Source organism: Anomaloglossus baeobatrachus, chromosome 4, assembly GCF_048569485.1.
Source record: "Anomaloglossus baeobatrachus isolate aAnoBae1 chromosome 4, aAnoBae1.hap1, whole genome shotgun sequence".
Lineage (NCBI taxonomy): Eukaryota > Metazoa > Chordata > Amphibia > Anura > Aromobatidae > Anomaloglossus > Anomaloglossus baeobatrachus.
In genome coordinates this window covers 413,246,204-413,261,227 of record NC_134356.1, presented here as the reverse complement: position 1 = coordinate 413,261,227, position 15,024 = coordinate 413,246,204, and the positions used below count along the sequence as shown (strand labels likewise).

Here is a 15,024-nt window from a genome sequence, read left to right as displayed (position 1 = left end):
GCACTTGCTGCTCCAGCAGCCTGGATCCCAAGTGAGTTATATCTTGCTGTGCACTGCAGGATTAAATGTAATTCCCCGGACATGAGCCTGTTGCAAGACCCTGACTGGAGGGAGAGTTCTGTCCCACTGCCAAACCTACAGAACTCTCCAAACATAAAAGCTTTAACAGGTGTACTTAAAATACTTGGTCAAATATTTTGACAAAGTTCACACTTATTTTGTGTTGCACACACAGCGGTAACCGTGACCATAGCACACTCCAGCAGGCCCCAGCAAAGGGGCGCTGGGCTAGTATTACAATGGCCATTGTAATATTCCAAATACCTCCATTTATGTTTTAAAGTAGAATTTATTTTGGTTTTCACAGTGTGCGACTGTTCCTCTTTTTGTCTTGTATTTATACACATCACCCAGATACGCACCTATCCACATTGTAAAGGTGCTTCCAGCCCGGTTTAAAGTCCGGTTAGTACCAGTGTGGGAAACCAGCAAGGGAACCCCTTAGTCATTCCGTTTTTGTCCTATTATATATATGTGTAAAGTTTAGTCCTGTATTTTACTCTGTGCTATAGAGGTCTAGTATCCAAATTAGAGTCATTTTATATATTTTTGGGTTGGAGAAATAGTTTCTGAACGTTGGTAGAAAAACTCACAAAATCATTATTTGCACACACATTCAGAATCTAAAACCCTTATTTTCTCTCACGGGGTTAAACATGCCTTACATAAACTGCCCACCACTTTTGCTTAAGAACATTGATTCATGGAAACACTATTGTTGAAAATTTTGCTGTCTAAACATAATCACATCCAAGCTTCCGGAGCACTGTTAACCCATTTTCTCAAAATGTCAGCAAAGCTATACCTATCTGCAATGTCAGCAAAAAAAGGTTCATTCATGGAAAGAACGGGTCTGCCAATTATTATACTAGTCCACCACAGTCATAGATAAACCTCTTGCATACTTGAAAATGTTACGTGATGCATACAGTAGAAAATACACTGCAGATAAAAGGGAAATGGCAAAACTCCATTCCTTATGTAGAAAGGTTTCTTAAATTTGTTATGCTCCAAACTCTGATTTTTTTTCTTAATAAAAGTGTCCTGTACATTTTTAAAATGCTGAAACTACTTTAGTAATAAGCAAAACTCAAGCAAAAAAAGTACTAGTATCATTGCTGATTCACAGATTCAATGAGATCAAATAAAGCTCGACAAAGACATGCAACAATAAAAACAAAAACAAAAAAAAATCTCAAATATTAAAGCTAATCCAATTGGAGCCAATGGCGCCAGCAGCGATGAGGTTTTCGTGTTCTTGGATTGCAATTCATAATTTCAGTTCCCATCTAGTCGGTCAGGGGACATGGAGTACAGTAACAATCATAATATTGTGACTATGATTAAGCCTGAATTTGGTAAAACAGGAGAACTAGCCATATTACCGTGCAAAATCCAGATCAGCTTCTCGGGACATGGTGATATTGGTGAGGTTTTGTTGGAGGACGAATATATTGCGGCACATCTTTTTGATCCCAGACTCACTGATGCGCTTGAAATATTGGGCTCCATTAATGAGGATGCAAGAAATTAAATGGCCTAAGCCTGTGGAAGAGAGTGGTGCAGAAAAACAGACATTACTTAGATCATAGGATTTTCTATTCTGCAAACAGGGCAAGTTTTGCAAAAATATTGGTTGTCACTTTTGAATTAGGTTTTTTTTTTAGCAACTATTGACTATTACTTTCTGAGTAACCTATGGAAAGTTTGGATTTGACAGACGCATGGAATACCGTTCAAAAACTGCAGCCAACAGAGACAGATCTGTTTGTTACTATTACAAAAATGGTAATGGCCGCTCCGTGCATGGTGAACATACTCAGGGAGACTACCGCCAGCTTGTAGCATTACAACCTAGTGTTCAAGCAGCCGGCTTCCAATCTTCATAATAATCTACAAAATATATTTAGCCAATAATCTACTTAAATCTGAATTTTGTAAACTGTATCCAAAATAAACAAAAAAATAAATAAATTCAAAACTACTTCCTTAATTGACTGGTTTATTATAACTTTGGTTCTATGAGAAGCAAGATTAGAGTGGAAAGTTTTGAGTATATAGTCCGTCACCAAGCTATATAAGTGCATGGTATTAGACATCTGCACAGTGAACGGCCAGTTTGCAGTTCATGGAGCTGAGCTGTGCAACTCCATACATCTGGACACCGCCAGCATCAGGAACAACTGATTGGCAGGGGTTAGGCTGCTTTCACACTACGTCTTTTTAACATGCGTCAGGAACGTTTTTTTGCTGCAAAAGCGGATCCTGCTTTTACAGCAAAAAACGCTTGCTAACGCATCTGTTATTTTGCAGGATCCTGTCACTGGATGTTTAGGGGCGGTCATGTGATCGGGAGTGAGGGGAACTAAACGTGCCAGACTGGGAGCCGGCTTCTGACAGCTGCAGACGCTCGTAACCAAGGTAAACATCGGGCTTGGATACCCGATATTTATCTTGGTTACGAGTGTCTGCAGCTGCTAGGAGCAGGGCTGCCTGCACACGTAACCAACGTAAACATCGGGTAACTAAGAGAAGTGGTTACCCGATATTTACCTTGGTTACGAGTGTCCGCAGCTCTCAGGTGGAAGAGAGAGGGAGGAGAGGAAGGGGGAAAGACTGGAGAGGGAGGAGAGAGGGAGGGGGAGAGAGACAGATCACGCGAGACTGGTTCTGGGCATGCTCAGTACTTTCTGGGCATGCTCAGTACAAAAGCAGGATCCTGTTACAACGCAACTCAACGCATTCTGCTAGGCAGGATCCAGCGCTCATTGAAATGCATTGCAGCTCACGGCGCAATGTGAAGGATCCTGTGAGATGCGTTATTTTGACAAAAGGTAAAAAACGCTACAAGTAGCATTTTTGAAACATGTTAAAATAACGCAAAAGTACGGATCCTGTGTCTAACGCACGCAAACGCATGCGAACGCAGGTGGACGCGAGTCCATTGCAAATGCATTGAAGTGAAAACGCATTTGCACTGGATCCGTTTTTCCGCTAAAAAAACGTTATGGACGGATGTTAAATAAACGTAGTGTGAAACCAGCCTTACAGGTGTCGCATCCCCACCGATCAGATATTGACGATCTATCCTAAGGTTAGGCCATCAATATAAAAGTCCTGTATAACCCCTTTAATATACAACGTGGTTAAAATTTTTGGTACCCCTCCTTTAATGAAAGAAAAACCCACAATGGTCACAGAAATTACTTGAATCTGACAAAAGTAATAAGAAAACAAATCTATGAAAATGAACAAATGAAAGTCAGACATTGCTTTTCTGCTTCAAAAGAATAAAAAAAAACCCAAAACTCATGAAATAGGCCTGGACAGAAATTATGGCGCCCTCCTCCTTATCTTAATATTTTGTTTCACAACCCTTTGAGGCAATCACTGCAATGAAACGATTTCTGTAACCGTCAATGAGACTTCTGCACCTCTCGACAGGTATTTTGGTCCACTTCTCAACAGCAAACTGCTCCAATTGCCTTGTGTTTGAAGGTTACCTTTTCCAGACGGCATGTTTCAGCTCTTTCCAAAGATGCCCAATAGGATTTAGGTCAGGCCTCATAGAAGGAAACTTTAGAATAGTCCAATGTTTTCCTCTTAGCCAATCTTGGGTGTTTTTAGCTTTGTGTTTTGGGTCATTATCCTGTTACAAGACCCATGACCTGCTACTGAGACCAAGCTTTCTGACATTGGGCAGCACATTTCTCTCTAGAATAACTTGATAGTCTTGAGTTTTCATTGTACCCTGCACAGATTCAAGACACCCTGTGCAAGATGAAACAAAGAAGCCTCAGAACATAACAGAACCTCCTCCATGTTTCATAGTGGGACAGTGTTCTTTTCTTGACACGCTTCATTTTTCCATCTGTGAACAAAGAGCTGATGTACCTTGCCAAAAAGTTCAATTTTTGTCTCATCTGTCCATAGGACATTCTCCCAGAAGCTTTGTGGCATGTCAACATGTAGTTTGGCAAATTCCAGTCTGGCTTTCTTATGATTTTTTTTTCAACAAGGGTGTCCTCCTCGGTCGTCTCCCATGAAGTCCACTTTCACTCAAACGACGACGGATGGTGCGATCTGTCACTGATGTTCCTTAAGCTTGAAGTTCACCTTTAATCTCATTAGAAGTTTTTCTGGGCTATTTTGTTACCATTCGTATCATCCGTCTCTTTGATTTGTCATCAATTTTCCTCGTGCGGCCACGTCCAGTAAAGTTAGCTACAATCCCATGCATTTTAAATTTCTAAATATGTGCAACTGTAGCCACAGGAACATCCAGCTGCTTGAAGATGATCTTATAGCCTTTACCTTTAACATGCTTATCCATAATTTTCTTTCTAATCTCCTGAGACAACTCTTTCCTTTGCTCCCTCTGATCCATGTTGAGTGTGGTACACACCATGTCACCAAACAGCATAGTGAGTATCTGTAGCCCTATATACAGGCCCACTGACTGATTGTAGACACTTGTGATGCTAATTAGTGGACACACCTTGATTTAACATTTCCCTTTGTCACATTATTTTCAGGGGTACAATCATTTCTGGCAAGGCCTATTTAATAAGTTTTATTTTTTAAACAATTCTGTGGAAGCATGGATGAAAAGCAATGTCTGACTTTGATTTGTTCATTTTCATAGATTTTTAATTATTACTTTTGTCAGATTCAAGTAATTTCTGTGACCATTGTGGGTTTTTCTTTCTTTTATTAAACGAGGGGTACCAACAATTTTGACCACGTGTGTATATAAATATAATATAATAATACATACATTATCAGGATAACACCAGCTGAATGTAGCCATACCTGTTGTAGAAAGATTGGATGCTTGGTTGATGAAATATCTTTAATCAAAGTTGCAGAAATGCACTGCACTTTGATTGACATGTGCAAAGGGCGCGGGACCTTTGTAGGTCAGGTCGCTAGTGTTTATTCCTTCTCCGGCATCATCCTGGCTTGCCCCCTTTTTTATTTGAATATTGCAGTACGCTGCAATGGCTGTTGTTGGCGGCCCGTGAGCACTGCCACAGTAATTCTGTCTTCATTAAAATGGCGCCGGAGTCCACACATGCACGTACCACAATGCCCTGTGTGATTTTATTGAAGACACTGCAGTGAAGACTACAAGCAGCAGAGGCGCATGTGCATATGTAAAGAAAAAATCTGCGCATGCACCAATGCCTGTTTTCACTGCAGTGTCTTCAATAAAATTGCTCCGAAGATCACGGTATGCCCATGTGCAGACTCCGGCGCCAATTTAATGAAGAAAGAATTACTGTGTCAATGCGCATACGCCACCAACAATAGCAATGGTGGAGTGGCGCAATAGTTAAATAAAGAAAAGGGGGCAAGAAAGGAGCACGCTGAAGGAGGAAAAAACGCCGCCAACCCACAAAGGCCCGCCCCGATGCACTTGTCAAAGTACAGTGCATTTCTGCAACTTTGATTAAAGATATTTCAGCAATCAAGCATCCGATCTTTCTATAACAAGTATGTCTACAATCAGCATCTTAGTGCCTGTATGGCACTGCCTTTACCTCATATAGAAAAATCCTGGTGGTTGGTTAGCTTTAATCTTATTTATGTAGCTTTTCTCTATTATGACCTAGCTATAGTCAGTGACTGCAACTTAAGTCTTCAAACTAAAGTCTGAAATCCATATCCGGTCTCATAAGTAGGTCAGTTGGATGCAATGTCCTGATCCATGCTTTATACTGCAGCTCTGTCTGTTCTGACTGTCTGACTGACTATGGTGTACTGTAAACCGAATGTATTCATCAGGAAACTGGAGCATAAAGAGATTATTATCATTGCAAGCAGGAATAGAATAATTCTAAAATTACAGTACAGACAAATAAATCACCAGCAAGAAAGCGAGAATTTTAGGTACTGGCCACCCACAAGATCCTTGGGTTGGCGGTGTATACAGCTCCTAGAATTCTTTTAGAATTCATTGATAACAAGAGATAACACCACATATTAATAGGGCCTAACTTGTAATTATGGTGCACAGGTTTTAAGAAAACTAAAAGGACAACTTTCTTCTTCTTACTTCTTGTCTACGTTTTTATGTATTGTTAATAATTTAATTTAATTTGCTAAACAGATAATTACATGGAGAACCAAAAAGAAAACGCATGTAATATTATACAGTACCTTCAAAGATGTACTGGAACTTGTGCTGCTGGAGACTAGCACCCATGGCCTCTTCTACGCCACTTATGTCCTTGTTCAGTCGCACAATCAGAGGGTCATAATCCATGCTTTCCACGTTTGCTACGATTGCATAGTTTCCTTGCTTGGCCAATGGAATAAGATAATGGAAGCAGTGAACTCTGAAGAGAAAAGAAAACACAAATCTATGTTTCCATCTTGTAAATGCATCTCATATTCTCGACTTTTAAAGTTATCTTTCAAATGTCATTTTTCAAATGAAAAACATTATGAATAAATGTTATACATCTTGCGAGAGCGGGAAATAAAATACTTTTTGTAGCAGAGTATTAGGGTCAGATAATGCTGTAGAGCTTAAGGAAAATGTTCATTTCTTGACGCTTTTAAGGACACAGTGCCACAGGTCACATTTTCTATATCCTCAGTCATGTCGCCGAGTCAGATTTTAATTTACCTGCGTGGAGTTTCTCAAAGATCACCTGGAAATAAAGCTTGTGATTGATGCCTTCACAGTACACTTTGTTAATTCCCAGCACTAGGAACGAAAACTCTCTTATGAAAGGCTGACCTGTGGGTCGCACGCAAAATGTCAAATGCCTCTCAGCCTGGCACGCTACACATAGGTGTGGAGACGTTTCCTCCATGAACTTTTCAGAGACCTCCCTGTTATAGAGAACTTGTAATAGAAATGTTTTGGGCAAGATTGCAGCAAACAGGAGCTTAACTTGCTCTGACTGCAACCTTTACCAACACCTCTATATGGATTAAAAATGCTAAGCAGAAATGAAGTTGCGGAGAAGGATTCCTGGTTCCACATCTCCCATAACAAGTTCAAAAGAAATGCAAAGCTAAAAATAACAAGTAATGGTTTAATAACAGAAACAGTGTGTGTGAGACCAATAGATCAGACTACTCTTCTATGGTTTAAACATTGGTAAACATTGGTAAAGTGGGGTGCAAACCCCTTGTCTATTTGCACAATGAAGAGTTCATCATGTCTTCATTATTCATATAGGCATAGCGGCTTGTCTATATTGAGTGCTATGACACCTTTGTGTTGATTAGAGATGAGCTAACCTGAGGTTCGAATTTCGAACCAAACACCAACTTAAAAAAAACAATCTTCAGGTTCGGATACTTTACGTGCAAGCTTCACTTGCGCAAGTAAAGCTGTGCTCAGGTACGCTTGGTGCTCAGCCCTGTGCGAGCCGCTTGCAGTGTTTTAATGGCTCACACTGGGGGTAACATCAGCACGATTACATGTAGTGTGCAATCCAAAAAATTGTTTAAAAAAGCCCGCCCACCCTTTCTCCGGACGTGATCGGCTTATGGCTGTCTGTTTGTGGGCAGAGACTTAAACTACAAATCAGTTACTTGCTCCGGGGTTCGAGTCAAGCTCAAGCCTCTTGAGGCTAGGCTCCCTGGCTGCTGGCGATCGAACCTCCACGGAACCGCTCATCTCTAGTGTTGATTATTTGGAATCCATAAAAAATGGACCCCAACAATAAAAGACTAAAGTTTAAAAGGGTTTCCGTACAGCAAATATAGAAAACGAACTAAATGTGTTTGAATGAAAACCAGATGCTGCCACTAACTCAGAAGATTTTTTTAGTCATCATCAACATCATCAAGGTCAGCTAGGTACAGAACAGTAGTTATCATGCTGCCAGGGCGCGTAGTTACTATGAGCATACACTAAACGTTCATTGTATTGTGTTGAGCGATCTACAATCCATATCTTTATGACTCTGTATATGGCAAATTTGGCACAAAACCCAAACCAGACACTTGCCAAGATGGTCTAGGCCTACTAAGAGCTAGTGGAGGAAGTCTCTCTTTAAGGCTGACATGTTTCACTAAAATTTAAGCTATCCTCTTTAATGCTAAACTGATATATTTAATTTAATTCTATAGTTACTGCTTGTTGCCAGAGTTTCTGACCACCCTAAAGGCCAGTTTTGAAAGGAAGGAACATGCTCCTTCAAGCTGTTTGCTGTAAGACTTGCAAACACCACTCTGAAGCTAGTCAGATTGTTGGATCTGGCAAGCTTCAGAGCTCATGCACTTTTTTGATACTGATAAAAATGGAAGCTTTGCTTCGTTACACACTGTTCTGGTTCATTTTTTGGTCATCGTGCTCACGCAGGGCAGCACGAGTCAGTGTGTTTGACACCATACCCAACGACCTCGTTCGCGATTCACGTCGGCGTGCATCTTCACTGTTTTCCGCGCCCTCTCTGTTCAGATTGGTGATCGCTACTGCATTCAGATTGGCCGCTTCCATCCTCTGTTCTGGCTTGTAGAACGCAGTACATTTCAGAGGGCTGAATTCACTTATCCTAGACCGCGTGTAGTAGCAGATCGTAATACAGTCCATTCTGCATCGGGACTGTAGGATGGACAAGGATGGAGAAGGATGGAAGCGCTATTACGTTGCCTTCTCTAAAGGCAAGGCCACCCAGTCACAACGCAGTTATGACAACCAATCGGAGGAGAGGGGGCGTGGAAAAAGCAATGTAAATGCACACCTATGTTACTAATCCAGATTTGAATCGTGCTATTTGACAGGGTGCTAGCGACTGCCGTATCGTTGCTGCGTCGTTGAGACGATCTGACTGCTTGACAGCTTACTAGCGACGTACCAGCGATCCTGACCAGGTCATATTGTGGTCAGAATCGCTGGTACGTCGTTTAGTGTGACGGTACCCTTAAAGCCAACACTCTCATTTTCTATTTTGCACATTCTCTATATTCTAACTTTGTAGCAGGTAAAACAAAGTCTGTTCTTCTCTCCTCTGCTGTCCTAACAACCGGTCTTCTAGGTCTTATTTTCTCACTTTTCAGGTTAGACGACAAACATGATATAACCTTAAGCTGGTGTCACACTAAACGACAGCGACAACGACGTCGCTGTTACGTCACCATTTTCGGTGACGTAACAGCGACCTTGTAAGTCGCTGTTATGATCGCTGCTTAGCTGTCAAACACAGCAGAAGCAGCGATCATAACGTCGCTGTGCTACATGTGCAGAGAGCAGGGAGCCGCGCTTAGCGCTGGCTCCTTGCTCTCCTGCAGCACACATCGGGTTAATTAACCCGATGTGTGCTGCAGCTACATGTCACAGTTCAGAGAGCAGGGAGCCGCGCTTAGCGCTGGCTCCTTGCTCTCCAGCAGCACACATCGGGTTAATTAACCCGATGTGTGCTGCAGCTACATGTCACAGTTCAGAGAGCAGGGAGCCGCGCTTAGCGCTGGCTCCTTGCTCTCCTACAGCACACATTGGGTTAATTACCCGATGCATACTGCAGCCACATGTCACAGTGCAGGAGCCGGCGCTGGCAGCAAGAGCGGAGGCCGGTAACCAGCGTAAACATCGGGTAACTAGGGAAAGGTCTTCCCTTGGTTACCCGATGTTTACGCTGGTTACAGCTTACCGCAGCTGCCAGTGCCGGCTCCTGATCGCTTCATTTCGTCGCTCTCTCGCTGTCACACACAGCGATGTGTGTGTCACAGCGGGAGAGTGACGACCAAAAAATGAAGCTGGACATTCAGCAACGACCGGCGACCTCACAGCAGGGGCCAGGTCGTTGCTGGATGTCACACACAGCGACAGCGACGGGACGTCGCTGCAACGTCACAGAAAATGGTGACGTAGCAGCGACGTCGTTGTCGTCGTCGTTATGTGTGACACCAGCTTTAGGCTAGGTAAATTATCAATATTAGATTGGTGGGGGCCAGACAGCCAGCACCCTTATTGATCAACTATTTACTATTCGTGAATAGGAACAATTCTGCAGTACCTGGCAGTGGTTGCCACACTTTGGATGGAGCTGAGCTTTGCTATGTTTACATGTGACCACCAGCAGAACAAATAGCTGATCGTTGTACATGAAGAGTGTCAGTCACCCACTGATCTGATATTAATGATATAGTCTAAGGATGGTTCATTATTGTCCTCTGTCTGGATTTAATCCAAGTTTTATGCGTTTTGTGGACAGTACTGCCAGGACCAGGAAATTTGTTTCTAACATATTCAAGTTTAGGCATGCTTCGAAAAGTAGATCTTTGTCACATAATCATTGCCCATGGTGCATACATGACCTCTCCTGGTCATAGATTTTTTAACTTTACTCTGGTCTTGACTAATTACTCTTGTTGCACCAATATGCATTCATATACTAGTTGGCTCAGATACAATGCCTTCAAATGTATTCATACAATGTGAACTTTTCCACATTTTTTCATGTTACGCCCAAACATGTAAATTTATTTTATTGGGATTTAATGTGATTTACCAACACAAAGTAGCAAATATTTGTGTAATGAAAAGGAAATGATTAATGGTTTTCGAAATATTTTAAAAATGCAAAACTGAAAATTGTGTCACCTAATCAGTAAATTGAGTGCACCTGTGTGTAATTTATTCTCAGTATGACTACAGATTCTCTGTGAAGGCCTCAAAGGTTTGTTTGAGAACATTAGGGATCAAAGAATAAAAAAAACTGAAGGAAAGCCCCAGACAGTTCAGGGATAAAGTTGTGAAGAAGAGTAAAGCAGGGTTAGTTATAGAAAAATATAGCTCAAGTTCTAAACATCTCACGGAGCACTGTTTGAGCCATCATCCAAAAATGGTAGGAGTCTCTCTCTCTGTCTGTCTCCGTCCCTGTGTCCGTCTCGCTCTCCGTCCCTGTGTCCGTCTCGCTCCCCGTCCCTGTGTCCGTCTCGCTCCCCGTCCCTGTGTCCGTCTCGCTCCCCGTCCCTGTGTCCGTCTCGCTCCCCGTCCCTGTGTCCGTCTCGCTCCCCGTCCGTCTCGCTCCCCGTCCCTGTGTCCGTCTCGCTCCCCGTCCCTGTGTCCGTCTCGCTCCCCGTCCCTGTGTCCGTCTCGCTCCCCGTCCCTGTGTCCGTCTCGCTCCCCGACCGTCTCGCTCCCCGACCGTCTCGCTCCCCGACCGTCTCGCTCCCCGTCCGTCTCGCTCCCCGTCCGTCTCGCTCCCCGTCCGTCTCGCTCCCCGTCCGTCTCGCTCCCCGTCCGTCTCGCTCCCCGTCCGTCTCGCTCCCCGTCCGTCTCGCTCCCCGTCCGTCTCGCTCCCCGTCCGTCTCGCTCCCCGTCCGTCTCGCTCCCCGTCCGTCTCGCTCCCCGTCCGTCTCGCTCCCCGTCCGTCTCGCTCCCCGTCCGTCTCGCTCCCCGTCCGTCTCGCTCCCCGTCCGTCTCGCTCCCCGTCCGTCTCGCTCCCCGTCCGTCTCGCTCCCCGTCCGTCTCGCTCCCCGTCCGTCTCGCTCCCCGTCCGTCTCGCTCCCCGTCCGTCTCGCTCCCCGTCCGTCTCGCTCCCCGTCCGTCTCGCTCCCCGTCCGTCTCGCTCCCCGTCCGTCTCGCTCCCCGTCCGTCTCGCTCCCCGTCCGTCTCGCTCCCCGTCCGTCTCGCTCCCCGTCCGTCTCGCTCCCCGTCCGTCTCGCTCCCCGTCCGTCTCGCTCCCCGTCCGTCTCGCTCCCCGTCCGTCTCGCTCCCCGTCCGTCTCGCTCCCCGTCCGTCTCGCTCCCCGTCCGTCTCGCTCCCCGTCCGTCTCGCTCCCCGTCCGTCTCGCTCCCAGTCCGTCTTGCAAAAGTTTAGACACACCTCATTCAAAGGGTCTTCTTTATTTTCAGGACTCTGAAAATTGTAGATTCACATTGAAGGCATCAAAACTATGACTTAAAACATGTGGAATGAAATACTTAAAAAAGTGTGAAACAACTGAAGATATGTCTTATATTCTAGGTTCTTCAAAGTAGCCACCTTTTGCTTTGATTACTGCTTTGCACACTCTTGGCATTCTCTTGATGAGCTTCAAGAGGTAGTGACCGGAAATGGTCTTCCACAGTCTTGAAGGAGTTCCCAGAGATGCTTAGCACTTGTTGGCCCTTTTGCCTTCACTCTGCGGTCCAGCTCACCCCAAACCATCTCTATTGGATTCAGGTCTGGTGACTGTGGAGACCAGGTCATCTGGCGTAGCACCCCATCACTCTCCTTCTTAGTCAAATAGCCCTTACACAGCCTGGAGGTGTGTTTGGGGTCATTGTCCTGTTGAAAAATAAAATGATGGTCCAACTAAACGCAAACCGGATGGAATAGCACGCTGCTGTAAGATGCTGTGGTAGGCATGCTGGTTCTGTATGCCTTCAATTTTGAATAAATCCCCAACAGTGTCACCAGCAAAGCACTCCCACACCATCACACCTCCTCATCCATGCTGCACAGTGGGAAGCAGCCATGTGGAGTCCATCCGTTCACCTTTTCTACAAAGACACTGTGGTTGGATCCAAAGATCTCAAATTTGGACTCATTAGACCAAAGCACAGATTTCCACTGGTCTAATGTCCATTCCTTGTATTCTTTAGCCCAAACAAGTCTCTTCTGCTTGTTGCCTGTCCTTAGCAGTGGTTCCCTAGCAGCTATTTTACCATGAAGGCCTGCTGCACAAAGTCTCCTCTTAACAGTTGTTCTAGAGATGAGGGACAGTGTTGCTGATATATGTAAAGGGCTATAGAATTAATGGCGCTATATAAGTGAATAAATATTATTTTTAATACGATCTTCTTATGTAAGTTGCTTAAAAACCTGTTAGAGGCTGCATAAGATTTTAGACTAGATTGTAAGTTCACCTTCCAGCAGGACAACGATACTAAATATGTTGTCAGAACTACAATGGATGGTTTATATGAAAGCATATCCAAGTGTTTGAATGGCCACGTCACGGACCTAAATCTCATTGAGGATCTGTAGCAAGACTTGAAAATTACTGTTCACAGACACTCTCCATCCAATCTTAGGGGCACTTTGCACACTACGACATCGCAGGTGCGATGTCGGTGGGGTCAATTTGAAAGTGACGCACATCCGGCGTCGCAGGTGATATCGTAGTGTGTAAAGCATTTTTGATACGATTAACGAGCGCAAAAGCGTTGTAATCGTATCATCGGTGTAGCGTCGGTCATTTCCATGAATTGGGAATGACCGATGTTACGATGTTGTTCCTCATTCCTGCGGCAGCACACATCGCTGTGTGTGAAGCCGCAGGAGCGAGGAACATCTCCTACCTGCGTCCCGGCCGCTATGCGGAAGGAAGAAGATGGGCGGGATGTTTACGTCCCGCTCATCTCCGCCCCTCCGCTTCTATTGGCCGCCTGCCTTGTGACGTCGCTATGACGCCGCACGACCCACCCCCTTAATAAAAAGGCGGGTCGCCGGCCAGAGCGACGTCGCAGGGCAGGTGAGTGCATGTGAAGCTGGCGTAGCGATAATGTTCGCTACGCCAGCTATCACCATGATATCACAGCTGAGACTGAGGTGGGGACTATCGCGCACGGCATCGCAGCATCGGCTTGTGATGTCGTAGTGTGCAAAGGGCCCCTTAGGCTGCTTTCACACATCCGTTTTTTGCAGTGAGGCTCAATCCGGCTCAAAAACCTATGTAACGGATGCGGCGAGAAAACCGGATCTGTTGCATAAGTTTTTCCATGCGGCCCGTCCGTTTTTTGACGGATGCGGCTTGATACTGAGCATGCGCAGTGCAAAAAAACGCATCCGGCGGTCGGATGCGGTTTATGCTGCAGGACGCCGCATCCGGCGTCCATAGGCTTGCATTGTAAATTGCGCCGAACCCGTTGGACGCAGGCTCCTTTGGTCTCCATGCTTCTCAGGTAAAATTGCATTTGCCATTGTCTCCCTCATCATTGGAGGCTGGGGTCTCTTCCACAATCTTCCACCAACCCTGTGCAACCCTGTTTGTTATTTATATACTTTACATATACTCTATGTGGTTGCCATGGTCTTCTGAGGAGGTTGTTTTGGTCTATGACCCATTTATATTTTAGTGTATTCCATGCAGTTTCCTTGGTGGACTATTAATTATCTGACTGCATACATAGGTACACCGGTTTACATGTAACCGCTACCAGTATTAGCAATTATTATTTATGGTTTGTCAGTAGTCCGCTATAGATCATTGCCTATGTCCACACTTGTTTGTGCCACCCTGCACCTATTTACCAATAAAGTTTTTTCACTTTGTACCCTGGACTCTGGTCGTAATTCTCTTGCTTGTATTCAAATTTAAACGACTTGTCCTAGTCCCCATTCAGGTATTATGATCACTATGGTTTTACTACTGTGTTACATAATTTCCTGGTAAACTATGGAGTGGCTGTGGCTTTTCTTGTAAACAGATAAAGCATATGGCTAAAGACTGCAGCCCCCAGCCGTGTGCTTGTCTTGGCTGTGTATCAAAAACAGATAAACCGCATATGGATTTTTTTTTAACACTTCGTTAAATAAATAATTAAAACAACTGGCTCCAAATTTGATACCCAGCCATGATAAAGCCAAAAGCTGGGGGCTGGTATTCTTAAGGGTGCTTTACACGCTGCGACATCGCTAGCGATGTCATGCGCAATAGCACCCGCCCCCGTCATTCGTGTGATATTTGGTGATCGCTGCCGTAGCGAACATCATTGCTACGGCAGCGTCACGCGCACATACCTTTTCAGTGACGTCGCTGTGACTGCCGAACAACCCCTCCTTTAAGGGGAAGGTGCGTTCGGCGTCATAGCGACGTCACTGTGGCGTCAGTAAGCGGCCGCATAATAGCAGAGGAGGGGCGGAGATGAGCCCCTATGCCGCTCACTTTCTTCCTTCCTCACTGCCGGTGGACGCAGGTAAGGAGATGTTCGTCGTTCCTGCGGTGTCACACATAGCGATGTATGATACCGCAGGAACAACGAACAACCAGCGGCATGCACCACCAACGA

The 15,024-nt window shown here is 44.8% G+C and overlaps 1 protein-coding gene across 1 annotated transcript in view; it reads right to left on the bottom strand.

Moving 5' to 3' along the window:
* EXOC4 (exocyst complex component 4) overlaps window positions 1–15,024 on the bottom strand; it is a 642,084-nt gene that overhangs the window by 60,962 nt on the left and 566,098 nt on the right. The window contains exons 16-17 of the mRNA XM_075345350.1: window positions 6,223–6,401; window positions 1,446–1,605 (exon numbers count right to left, since the gene is read on the bottom strand). Of these exons, the coding sequence (XP_075201465.1) occupies window positions 1,446–1,605; window positions 6,223–6,401 (339 nt within the window). The remainder of the gene's footprint in view (window positions 1–1,445; window positions 1,606–6,222; window positions 6,402–15,024) is intronic.